Source organism: Anomaloglossus baeobatrachus, chromosome 5 (genome assembly GCF_048569485.1).
Source record: "Anomaloglossus baeobatrachus isolate aAnoBae1 chromosome 5, aAnoBae1.hap1, whole genome shotgun sequence".
Lineage (NCBI taxonomy): Eukaryota > Metazoa > Chordata > Amphibia > Anura > Aromobatidae > Anomaloglossus > Anomaloglossus baeobatrachus.
The window spans coordinates 415,356,885-415,370,317 of NC_134357.1; the positions used below are offsets into that span (position 1 = coordinate 415,356,885).

Consider the following 13,433-nt stretch of genomic DNA (forward strand, 5'->3'; position numbering starts at 1 on the left):
CCTCCATCTTCATACCCCTCCCATCCTCTTTTGAGGCTTGTGTTACAACATATCACTGACAACATGTGCTAGAACGTTGTGTGACACCCCTTCCTTTATTCGATTTTTGACTGTTTTTTTTACCCTTTAGGTAAAGGAGGTGATTCTTAGGAGAAGGGTCTGATTGTTTCCATGGCAGCTGCATCAGTCTCTGAATAGATCTATGGAGAGGATGGAGAGCTTAATGAGCTCCACTAAAAAACCCTGGTCAGCACCAGGCAGCCGTCCAAGCTCTTTGTAGCCATCAGCTTCCCTGCCCCATTCTGTCTCTTGTGGCCCCCTCCTCTCCCAGCCCTTTCATCCTGGGCCTCCTCCCTTCTCCTCTCACTTTCCTTCTTCCTCTCCTATGAGACTGGCGCAGCGAGGACACATGGGGCGCTCAGGAAAGAATTTCCCAGAATCACTTCAGCAATTATAGATTTTCTTTTAGTCTGCCAATCTTGCAGGTCCAGACGTGGCTCTTACTTACAGCAGAAGCTCTTCTAGTAAAGCGCATTATATATTTTCGTCTTCCGGTATTCTATTCCCAGTTAGTCCTTTGTTATGAAATCAAATAAAATCACAATGGCCGTCTATCCTGTTTATCCATAAGTGGCCAGCTAGATCCTGGCCTACATAATTTGCAGTGTGATTACATGGTATTAATCACCCGCACACTCGCCTGTCATCCTGCCCTTGAGTGATAGCACATGCTGACATCGCCCATAAGCTTTATCTTAGGTGTCTCATCAGAAAATGATTTAGCATACCTCCAGTTGATGCAGAACATACAGTTGAATAAAGCAGGTGGTACTGTCTTGTCAGTACATGTCACCGGCACTTCATCAGACTTCACGGGAGTTTGGATATAGTCACACGTCCTAAACGGCACCCGAAAAATAACACATGCAGTTTTACTATAATTTTCCACGTTAATTTTCCAAGTTATTGTAATGGCTACACATAATTTTGTACAAGTAAAATATATTAAAAATCACACATTTTTTTGGGTAAAAGTGGAGCAATTTTGTAAAGAATCTTGTTTAAAAATATAATACTTTTTGTATACAGCTCCAGTGCACATTTGTGTTTCCATTGTTACAGGCAGGAACGGAACGATCGTGGTCTCAGGGACCGGGCCCGGTGGTGCAGGGGTCCTGTTGGCCCCAGCTCCTGCTCCAGCTGGATGTGCGTCCGAGGATGCACATCCAGCTGAAACGCAGTGCAGAGACCTGTTGGGTCCCTGCACTGCGATACACGTTGCTGGCAAACAGAAGTTGGCAGCTTTCAGCAGCGTTCCCATGACTGAGGTGGCACATGACACATGCTATAGAGGAGGATGCTGCGTGACGTCGCAGCCGGGCAAGGCAAGTATAGTATATACCAGGAGGGGCCCAGGAGAGGAATGTATATACCAGAAGGGGGACAGTATATACCAGGATGGGGGACATATTTACCTGGAAGTAGCCCAGGATAGGGGACATATATACCAAGATGGGGGACATATTTGCCAGGACGTAGCCCAAGCTGGGGTACATTAGAACAGGATATGGGACTTTACTACATAATGAGAGGGGACAACAACTTGTATGTCTTTTATTGGATTTAGAATGCTAAATATATACATACATATACATCTGACCAACATGGTGGGATGGGGGGGCCATGTCCAAATTTTGCAAGGCCCATCGAACTCTAGTTACGCCATTGGTTACAGGATACATACAAACTGTGTTTTGTATGTGTGTATGTCAAAATCCTTTTAATCTCCTTCTAACTTACAGCGAAGCCTTTAAGTAATAACAGGAAACTTGATTTATATAGCTTATTGTCCTGGGGTGTTTAGATCTTTAGTCTAATAAGAACAAAAAAAACCTGATGTGGACAGTTCCTTCTTGTATAACCCTAATTGTACAGTCACAGGGTTGGGTTGTTACACAAGTTGCTGACAATGGTCGTGTTGCAATCTCCGATATGGTGCTTCTTTGCAGACATTATCTGTTCCTGTATGTCTTTGCTCCTGTACTGATGTAAGTGGATGTTGGGACACCTAGACAAGACATCCGGGGTGTCATATCGGTGTGTCATGGGTAGAAGACAGAACCCAGACACTTCCATTTTCTAGGTCACAGAGGTGATACAATCTAGTTATTGCATTCAGTAGTAATAAAAACAATGTGTATCATATATTCCCCTAATTACTCACTTTCAGGAATCTGGCGGTAGAGATAATACAGTTACATATGTAGGATATTAACATAGTAGGAGGCCATATTCTGTTCATTAAATTGGTGCAAGAGGTAAGGTGCATGCAGCAAGTTTCAGGAGTACACATGGGGGGACTAGGGGTAGGAGTAACATATCCTAGCATGGCTGATAATAGATCTAAACCTGGTATTGACAAACCAAATTGAATAGTGCACCAGACTATCATTTGAGACTGCTAAGGCAAGTTATCACCTTGTTGGTTGGGGTCCAACCACTGGGATCTGCACCGATTGGCAGAATGAGGAACGGTTATCCCCAGACAAATTGAGCAGCAGTTCACATACTCGACCTCTGCTCCATTCATACTCTATAGCAGGGGTCCCCAACCTTTTTTTACCTTGAGATCCACATTCGACTTTGAAAATTGGTCGAGAGCCACACTATAAAGATGAAGACTTAGTCAAAGCCAGTTTAGCAGTAGAAAACAGGAAACAACAATTGGAAATAAAGAATCTTCCCCATATTGATATCAGAGAGCAAAAGTAACCTCCATACACAACAAAATCCACTATACCAAGACCAATAATACCACATACAAGGGAGAAATACCGCCACACCATGACCAAACAACATATTACCACCACATAGTGACCGAATACAGGCACATACAGTACAAGGGAGAAATACCGCAACACTATGATCAGATAACATTTTACCAACACATAGTGATCAAATACAACCACATACAAGAGAGTAATACCACCACACCATAATTAGACCACGTAAAAACCTAATATTACCACATACAAGGAAGAAATACCATAACACTATGACCAGACCACATATCATATCCCCGATCATGGATATAGCCTGGTATATATGGCCCCATTCTGGTATACATGGACCCATCATGGCCCCATCCTGGTATATATGGCCCATCATGGTGCCATCCTGGTATATATGCTCTCATCATATCCCCATCCTGGTTTATAAGGCTCAATCATGTCCCCATCCTGGTATATAGCCCCATCTTGGTAAATATCCCAAGCATGTCCCCCATCCTGGTATATAGCCTCCTCATCCTCCCGGTATATAGCCTCCCCATCCTCCCGGTATATAGCCTCCCCATCCTCCCGGTATATGGACTCCCCATCCTCCCGGTATATGGACTCCCCATCCTTCTGTTATATAGCTTCCTCATCCTCCTGGTATATTCATCCCAGCACACAGTAAAAAAAACAATAAACAATAGTATACTCACCTACCCTGCTCTCCCCCGACGATACTGGCATGGCAAGTGACCAGCGTGTAAGCGGCGCAGTGCATGACGTCAGTGTGATGTGCGGCCATCTACAGCACTGGCAGCTGTCAGCATATTCTCTGCTCGCCATACCCATGATTATGTGGGTGAGGAGCAATGAATATTCATGGCCTTAATAGAGTGCCGGTACATCACAGTACAGGGACCCGACGGGTCTCTGTACTGCAATGTATTTCAGCTGGATGTGTGCCTGCGGACACACATCCATCTGAATCAGGGGCTGGAGCGCGGCCACTGTGGCGATCTCTGCGACTGCGGTAGTTATGCCCCTGCCTACATGTTATCTTCAGCTCCTCTGATGACTGAATGTAAACAGCCACCAATTGCCAAAATCAAGACAGGTGGAATACAGCCCAAATTTGGGTGCACGGCAAGGTGGGAGTCAGCCAATTGGTGGCTGTTCACATTAAGTCATCAGGCCCTGTCCACAGGCTATTTACTTCAAGCAGCATTTGCTTGGGCCTGTCCTGCCCACAGCCATGATTCAGTCATGGGTTAGGGATTGAAAAGCACCAGGTGAGTGCTGCTATGAACAGTTCTACTCTTTCATATGTGAGGCCGTATGGCACATTTTAAATAAAAATAATTTAGAGTAGGACTGTCTCAAAGAAATTTGCCATGACGTGGCAGGGTAGCTCAAGAAATTGCAATTTTTTTGCCAAAAAATCTCAAATTTGAATAATAAGTACAGTTTGGAATTTTTAGTGCAGTAGTGCACATTTAGTGCTGGCTATCTTGTTTTTTCTACTCTAGAAAAAGCATACAGGTAAAGTCTTATTGATACTGCAACCCCTATTGTATATTATGTTTGGCTTGTTGCCTGGCAACCATGTAACTTTCTTTGTGACTACCATAACTTTACATGTAGCTACATGTATACCAGAGGTTACCCATCAGCTTGCTTTGTGTGCATCCTGGCTAGACAAAAACGTGTATGAGAAGTAATAGGCAAAATAATTACAATACAGAGATATAACTAGAATTGAAAGGGTCCTTTAACAAAATGAGATGAGCCCTCATCCATAATGGCAGGAATGTAAAACTGATGCATAAGTAGCAATTGTGAATAGTACCACATAACAGAGAGCATACCATAACATGTATACAGTATACACACCATGTAAATAACATATATATGCGCATCTCAAAAAATTAGAATATCTTAAAAAAGTTAATTTATTCAAGTGATTCAATAAAAAAAAGGTAAACACATATACTATATATACCGTAGTCATTACAGAGTGATCTATTTAAATTGTTTATTTCTGTTAATGTTGATGATTATGGCTTACAGCCAATGTAAACCCAAAAGCCATTATCTCAGAAAATTAGAATAATTACCACAAAACACCTGCAGAGGCTTCCTAAGCGTTTAAAATGGTCTCTTAAGGTGGCTTTACACACTGCAACATCACAAACGACATCGCTGTAACGTCACCGGTTTTGTGACGTTATAGCGACCTCCCCAGCGACATTGCAGTGTGTGAAACACATCAGCGACCTGGCCCCTGCTGTGAAGTTGCTGATCGCTACAAATCGTTCAGGACCATTGTTTGGTCCTTTGTTTCCCACTGTGCAGCAAAGTCTCAGTGTGTAAAGGGGACTTTACAGTGACTTCGTTAGCGACTTCCCTTTCAAAAAGCTGCCTTACAACGTCCCCAATGACTAGCTAGGTCGTTCTGCAGGTCCGGATCGCTGTTGCGTCGTTGGCCAGGTCTGCCTGTTTGACAGCTCACCAGAGACTTTGTAGCGATCCCGGCCAGGTTGGGATCGCTGGAAAGTCTGTGTGTAAAGGGGCCTTTAGTCTGGTTCAGTAGCTACATAATCATGGGGAAGCCTACTGCCTTGACAGATGTCCAGAAAGCATTCATTGACACATTCCACAAAGTGGATAAGCCACAAAAGCTCATTGCTAAAGAAGCTGGCTTTTCACAGAGTGCTGTATTCAAGCATATTAATAGACAGTTGAGTAGAAGGAAAAAGTGTGGTAGAAAAAGGTGCACAAGTAACCGGGACAACCGCAGCCTTGATAGGATTATTAAGAAAAAGCCATTCAAAAATTTGGGGGAGATTGACCAGCAGTGGACTGCTGCTGGAGTCAGTGCTTCAAGAGCCACCACACACAGACATATCCAGGACATGGGCTACAACTGTCACATTCTTTGTGTCAAGCCACTCATGACCGATAGACAACGCCAGAAGTATCTTACCTTGACCAAGGAGAAAAAGAACTTGACTGCTGCTCAGTGGTCCAAGGTGTTGTTTTCAGATGAAAGTAAATTTTGCATTTCATTTGGAAATCAAGGTCCCAGAGTCTGGAGGAAGAGTGGAGAGGCCACAATCCAAGCTGCTTGAGGTCTAGTGTGAAGTTTCCACAATCAGTGATGGTTTGGGGAGCCATGTCATCTGCTGGTGTAGGTCCACTATTTTTTATCAAGAACAAAGTCAGAGCAGCCGTCTACCAGGAAAGTTTCAAGTACTTCATGCTTCCCTGGCAGCCGGCAGCGATTCCCACTCATGTCAGCTGATTTGAACAGCTGACGTGCAGCTATCGGGCACGAGTGGATTCGCTACCCACTTGTGCCAGTTAACCTCTTACAGCGGCTGTGAAAATGTCACAGCATGCTGTACTTGGCGGCCGCGGTAATATAATAATAATATAATAATAATTTATTCATTTATATAGCGCTGTTAATTCCACAGCACTTTACATACATTGGCATCACTGTCCCCATTGGGGCTCACAATCTAAATTCCCTATCTGTATGTTTATGGAATGTGGGAGGAAACCGGAGTACCCGGAGGAAACCCACACAAACACGGGGAGAACATACAGACTCCTTGCAGATGGTGTCCTTGGTGGGAATTGAACCCAGGACCCCAGCGCTGCAAGACTGCAGTGCTAACCACTGAGCCACCGTGCCGCCCCATTCACTTACCTGGCGCCATCACAGGGTTATGTGATGACTCGCGTAGCTATCATGAGTCAGTTCATCTCATAGCCGGCAGACCACCGGGTGTAAGAGAAGAGCAGCTTTTCTGCAAATCAGAGAAATGCTGCTCTGATCTACAGAAATGCACAAGCGATCAGACTGCTTGGGGGACTAGTAAAATAAAAAATGTAAACAAAATAAAGTACTGTATAAAAAAAAATTAAAAAAACCTCAAAGTTCAAATCACTCCAATTAAAAATTGAATTTTGAAATTGAATTTCATAAATTTCAAATTCAATTGAAAATTAAAGATTTAAAAAAATATACACACATTTGGTATGCCGACACCAGGACCCTAAAAGTGTTTCGGCGTGTAGTCTTTGTGTAGGGTCCTGGTGTCGGCACGGCAATAGTGGGACATGACCTCAGGTAAACACTTGCTATTTTAGGTACTTACCATCTTTACATATCATTATGTTCTGCCTGTCTATTGTTCTCTGCTATCATTCCTTGTTGATTAGTACACACCACACTAGGTTATACATTGTTAGCGGTATTCATTCTTTTCATCAGCTAACTTGAGTATTATTGTGCACTTTGTTGACACTAATTAGATTAATATAGGTATCGGCTTTCATTTCGACTAGTTCATGTATGCCCAACTATGGGAACACATTTTTATATTTATATCATATATTTATTATATCTTGTGGCCAATATTCTTGAATTAGGACATTCACCAGCCAATGTTTAGTTTGCTTTGTGGTTAGTGTATATTTCACTTAACTCCATATTTTGATATACAGATATTTATTAACCATTTTAGTGTGCTATAATTGATTTAGATCTCATACCTTTCATTTTGTACTAGTAGTTTCTACCAGCTATATTTGCTATTTATTAAGGTTGTTGTACTCCTCTTTTCATTATATTTTGTAGAACTATATACATACTATATACAAATGTTATTTGTGGTGCACTGCACTGCACTGCACTGCCTTTGATATATTCTTCAACTGTCCCCTGCTGTGCCGTTTGTGGTGCTGTTTCGCACTACTTTCATTACTTTTTACCTTGTTCTTTTATTCTATGTATTAATAAACTTTATATATTTTATATTAGGTATTAGCTATTTTTTTTTTTTGCTATGGGGTATATATGTTTGTTTCAAATAGCCTTTTCCATATGATTACATGGGGAATATAGTGGTGCATTGTCACCATTAGATATTTTGTTTCATATCCCCTTGTGTGACACAACTTTGGTGTTAAGTGCATTTACTGTACAGACTTTTCAGTAGCCAACATTTCTGAGTTTAATAGCATTTTTTCAGTTGGTCTTATATAATATTCTAATTTTCTGAGATAATGACTTTTGGGTTTTCATTGGCTGTAAGCCATAATCATCAACATTAACAGAAATAAACACTTGAAATAGATCACTCTGTGTGTAATGACTCTATATAAGATATATACGTTTCCCTTTTTGTATTGAATTACTGAAATAAATTAACTTTTTGAGGATATTCGAATTTATTGAGATGCACTTGTAGCAGAAAGCCACCAACTTGTTGTTGCCTTCAACAGTTACCATGGTCTTACACCTAAGCGGATCCCCTGAACGCCTGGGCCTCATAGCAGCTGGAATGTCTGCTATAGTCACAGTCATGGTCGCAGAATAAAATGATACAAATCATGGGGGAAGTGAAGAAATACTAGAGGTCTTATGCTGAAAATGCAAGCTGTGGAGAGAGTGGTTTTGATGGAGAATTTATTTTCCGTTTTTAGTGTGCTACTAATCAGCTGTGACCATTAGAGGAGGTTCAAGCCAGCCATATGCAACGGCTACTGCAGCGCAAAGTTACAAGCCAGTCATTCAACTTAAGGCCGACCATGTGAGAGTTGGACTGGCTAAGTCTGGTAGATTAGCTCTTAACCCTCAACTGGTGAGGTGGGATTTTTGTCATGCAACTGGTGTTGGAAGGTCTTTATTGTGAATTATAATGGGGTTCTCTCAATTTTTCTAGGTGGCTTTTTCCCTTTCTTATGATGGTGCTCCTAACTCTTCTCTTATGTGTAAGGGACCTTTACTGTAGATTATGGTGGTCTCAACTCCTCCTTAATGTGTATATGGGTCTTTACTCTAGAGAAAAGTTTTGTTTGCACCATAATCCAGAGTAAAGGCCCACATACATATTAGAGAAAAGTTGAGATCCCTACCATAATCCAATGTGCCTTGGGTCTTTACGCTGGCATATCTGAGTGGTCTATGTAGATGTAGGATTTTCAAAAGTAACTTTTATTATTATAATTAATAGCTAAGGGGTGCACAAGAAAAAAGCTAAAACCACTTAGTGCAGTGATTTAATGTCTCACAAAATGGACAAATAAGCCTTGGTGTATATAGATATTTTGCCCTAATAATCTCTAAGGGTTATTCCTATAACATGTTTCATCACACTGGCATCATCAGGGGAAAAAGCCCCTTTCCCCTGATGATGCCATTGTGGTGAAACATGTTGTGGAGGCTAATGATATTTTTTTTTAAATAGCTAGTGCAGTGATAGGTTCCCATATACCAAATGAAAACAGAACATCGCTTACATTATGTCCGTTGTTAACCAAACAATTTATAAGAATAACCCTTAGAGACTATTAGGGCAAAATATCTATACACCAAGGGCATATTTGTCCCTTTTTTGGAGACATTATATCATTGCACTAAGTGGTTTTAACTTTTTCTAGCGCACCTCTTTACTTATTAGTCATAACAATAAAAAGTTACTTTTTAAAATTATAGTTTAGTTTAGGGGTTTAGTTGCTTTTGGCAACATAATGTTTATTTAATTACCCCTACGCTGACTAAAGAACAGTGTAATGTTTCATTTTGTCCCAAGCGGAGGGGACACTCCCCTCTATAGAGTCCGTATGCTCTATTGGAGTATATTAGTGATAAATCTTGGCACAAGCTGCTACAATACTACATTCAAATGTCTAAGATACAACATTTATATTTGCACCCTGGAGGTCTGGAGTAATTAGACTACATATTCTGATAATTTATATATGCGAGTACAGAAAAATGGGAGGCGAGATATTCCTGAGTATCTCATTAAGTGTTTGTCATTCTTCTATCCTGGCAGTGAGAAGAGGCGTCTCCAGGTCACAGTGTCACACCCAGTCCAGTGCAGCCAGCGCGGCAAGTCCTGCTCCATCAATGTGGAAACCAAGATAAACCAAGCACAGCCTCACTTCAACAAGAGCCGCTCCGGCTTCACTTTAAGCGTGCCTGCCAATTAAGTGTGCCTTCACCATATTTAGTGATACCAAGTATCTCTGCGTGCCTTAAATAGCCAACTACCCAGGTATACAATGGTGTTGGGGGACTGGTTCCTCCATCAGCTCAATTCCGCAATTTTAACCCAGGTTCTTCAGCCTGGCGCTGTATCTTTTTAGAGTTATCTATATAATTATGTGCTGACCGGATAATAATAATAATAATAAATATATAGGTTTCTAATTTCTGGTAATTGTCTTGATGGTCAGTGTACATGTCATTTCTTAGACGGGGTTTGATGACAACTTTGGACACACGCTGGTCCATGGTCTCCAAAGTCAAGTGACTTCAATAGAATTGCATTGACTCTCAGAATATCACAGCCCAAATGGTTGCCCCACGACAGTGTCGCCCTTGTGGTGGAAGCAGTTGTGTTGTTGAAGGTCCATGTTGCAGGCTAGCGGTGGGCCTTCTATAAAACGGCAATAATACAAAGCATGTATATTTGGAAGCAGCGGGTATATATATTTCCATATCTAGTTATGACTAAGGGAACCAATACTGAGTCTTTTATGAATGGCTTTGGCTGGATTAATCCGCTTGTCCATGTATTAAGCATTCCGTTATTTTCTTGATATTTTTTAATAAGGTACCGACGTTTATCAATGTATAAAAATGACGTACAATGCTGTCAGGATGGCATCTTTCTCCAATAAATGTAAATTATTTAAGAATGTATGAATCTTTGTGATAAATGATTAATATCCTGCAAAAAAACCCAAACCTAGTACAATAAATTATTTACACGATCATCTTGTGTTTGTAGACAGACATCTCATAAGTTCAGCACATAACGAAGGGGTGTTTCCTCCAGGAAAACCTACTTTCAATAAGCTGTTAGCGCATATGAACATCAAAGGCAGATGCATCTTTCCCTCACGGCTATCAGCTGAAATTGTGAGCATCCTTTAGCAACATTACATGCAGTGATTGTCAGTGGTTGCATTGCAGCACATAACACAAATCACAACTGGATTGTTTGTCTTAAAGGGACACTATCAGCGCAGGAAGAATGTTCACACCAAGTACAGGCGCTCATGTATCAGGACCGGGCTGATCATTTTAATTCACCTTCCCACCTGCTTGTTTTCATCAGTCTCCACCCTCCCCTTTTCTGTGATTGACAGCTTTGGCTTCATAGAGCCAAAGAAGGGAGGAGCTAGATAGATAGAAAACCAATTTACTGGGTGTGAACATTCATCCTGTGCTGATTGAGTCCCTTTAAGTCTCAATTGACTTTCCCACCATAGACCACAGTGTATGACATATTTTTACAGTGAGATTGCAACTATTTGTGTGACATTAAATTACAAAAAGGTTGCACAAAACTTTTAGTCGCTCCACCAAAGTCACTGTGGCACTTGTTTTGGTCGACCTGGCCTCTGAATGGATTACACGTGAGTAGGTGTTCTCCGCTTGTACCGGTCGCTGCAGGAGTGATGGATGTACTGTTGGCTGGCTTCAATACAACAAATGACACAACCTTTCAGAATATTCTGGATAAGGGGTCAAAAAATGATCAGTAACCTGGGACTGTAACGAGGACCATTTCAGTAGCACCTAACACAAATGGTTAATGCTTGTAAAAAAAATAAATAAAATTCATTAATTAGTAAAATGTTCACCTGTCGCTGGTGAGAAATTTCTAGACTATCAGGTTAATTAAGCCGATACCTGGATATTTACCAAGACAGGTGCAGACATGAGGCAAATCTTAGGGATTAGAAGTATATGGAAATTTTTTAGTGGGAACCTCAAAGCAACAGCGCTAAACTACTTTCCAAGTGTGATGACTCTCACAGCTCTGCGGGCCATGGATCTATTCATAATTCCAGATAATACAGTAGTTTCAGGTGTGACTTCTGCATCAGCAAAGACGAAAAAGGTGAAGCGCTGCAATATGACCAATAGCCCTAAAACAATGGATGACATTTGTGCAATCCAGTGTGTACCTTCACTTGCATCGTTCAAGTGTCACAAAGAAACCTTTCCAGGAAACTAATGTATAGCTGGCTGAAGAGACGGATAAGGCTATGTGCACACGCTGCGTTTTTGTGCGTTTTTGGCCGCTAAAAACGCACAAAAACGCACCCGCGTCAAAAAAAGTGGCAAACGCATGCGTTTTTACTACGATTTGGTACGTTTTTGGCTGCGTTTTTGATCTCTGCGTTTTTCTGCGGTTTTCCAATGCATTGCATGGGGGAAAAACGCAGGAAAGAATTGACATGTCCATTATTTTTTTTTAAGCTCAAAAATGCAGCCTAAAAAAACAGTTGTGTGCAGACAGCAAAATTGAAAACTCATAGACTTTGCTGGGGAACGCACCCGAAAAACGCACTGTGTGCACATAGCCTAAGGGAGTCATTGTCATCTCTGAACTCCCTTTCACTCCCCTCTGCAGAGTCAGCAGCCCCATGCACAGCTGTGTGATTCACTGGACTCCTAACTTTAGAGAGCTAGAACAGCAGGACTCCTAGAGGTTTAATTTGTATGTATAGAGGACAGGTTGCTTACTGCAGAGAAGGAAAGAGAGATTTAGGCTATGTGCGCACAGTGCGTTTTTCGCGGAGTTTTTGCGCGTTTTTCGGGTGCGTTTTTGGCCTCAAAACTGCATGACTTTGCTTCCCCAGCAAAGTCTGAGTTTTCAATTTTGCTGTCCGCACACAACTGTTTTTTAAGCTGCGTTTTTGAGCTTAAAAAAAAAAAATGGACATTTCAATTCTTTCCTGCGTTTTTTTGCGTTTTCCCCCCATGCAATGCATTGGAAAACCGCAGAAAACCGCAGAGATCAAAAACGTAGCCAAAAATGCACCAAATCGCGGTAAAAACGCATGTGTCTTTTGCTGCGTTTTTGACGCGGGTGCGTTTTTGTGCGTTTTTAGCGGCCAAAAACGCACAAAAACGCAGCGTCAAAAAAACGCAGCGTGTGCACATAGCCTTTGAATATTTATGTACTTGGAACTTGGGTTCTTTTAGCTATTCACACCCTAAAATTGTTCAGGGCCATTTTTTTTTTTAAATTGATTCTTGTTGGCAACGCAAATTCCTTCCATTTACCTCATGTTATATTGAGGACTGGCAAAATAACAGAAGGACTCAATTTATGCCTTTAAAAAAAATTATTTTTTTTTTAAAGGGAACCTGTCATCAGAAATGTTGCACTAAACCGAAAAGATTCCCCCTCTGCAGCTCCTGGGCTGCATTCTAGCAATGTTCCTGTTGTTTATTTGCCCCCTTTCTGACCAAAATAAAGACTTTGTAAAGTGGTACCTTTTTGTATTCAGATCTTGATAATGGTACACGGGGGCGGGCTCTCTGGTGGCAGTTAGTCTGCCTCCTTCTCGCTTTAGGCCTTCCCCCATCGCGCAATTTCAAAGAGGTGACGTGAGGTAAGCTGGCCAGCGCTTGCGCAGAACGGTGGAGGTGGCGGTGGAGGCGGCGGTGAAAGCGCGACCACGAGATTATGGGCGGGAACTTGCTGATGAAAATCACAGCGTCGCCCATAATCTTGCGCATGCGCAACACGTCACCAGCAGTCACACTGCACATTGCAGTCCCGCGAGAGTGGCACGGCGCATGCACGAGATTATGGTCGCCCATAATCTCGCGCATGCGCA

General features: G+C 41.8%; 1 protein-coding gene across 1 annotated transcript in view; it reads left to right on the forward strand.

Annotated features, from left to right (window-relative positions):
* MYO1D (myosin ID) overlaps window positions 1-10,494 on the forward strand; it is a 139,224-nt gene extending 128,730 nt beyond the window's left edge. The window contains exon 22 of the mRNA XM_075350264.1: window positions 9,623-10,494. Coding sequence (XP_075206379.1) covers window positions 9,623-9,779 — 157 coding nt within the window. The 3' untranslated portion in view covers window positions 9,780-10,494. The remainder of the gene's footprint in view (window positions 1-9,622) is intronic.
* The last annotated feature ends 2,939 nt before the right edge of the window (window positions 10,495-13,433 follow it).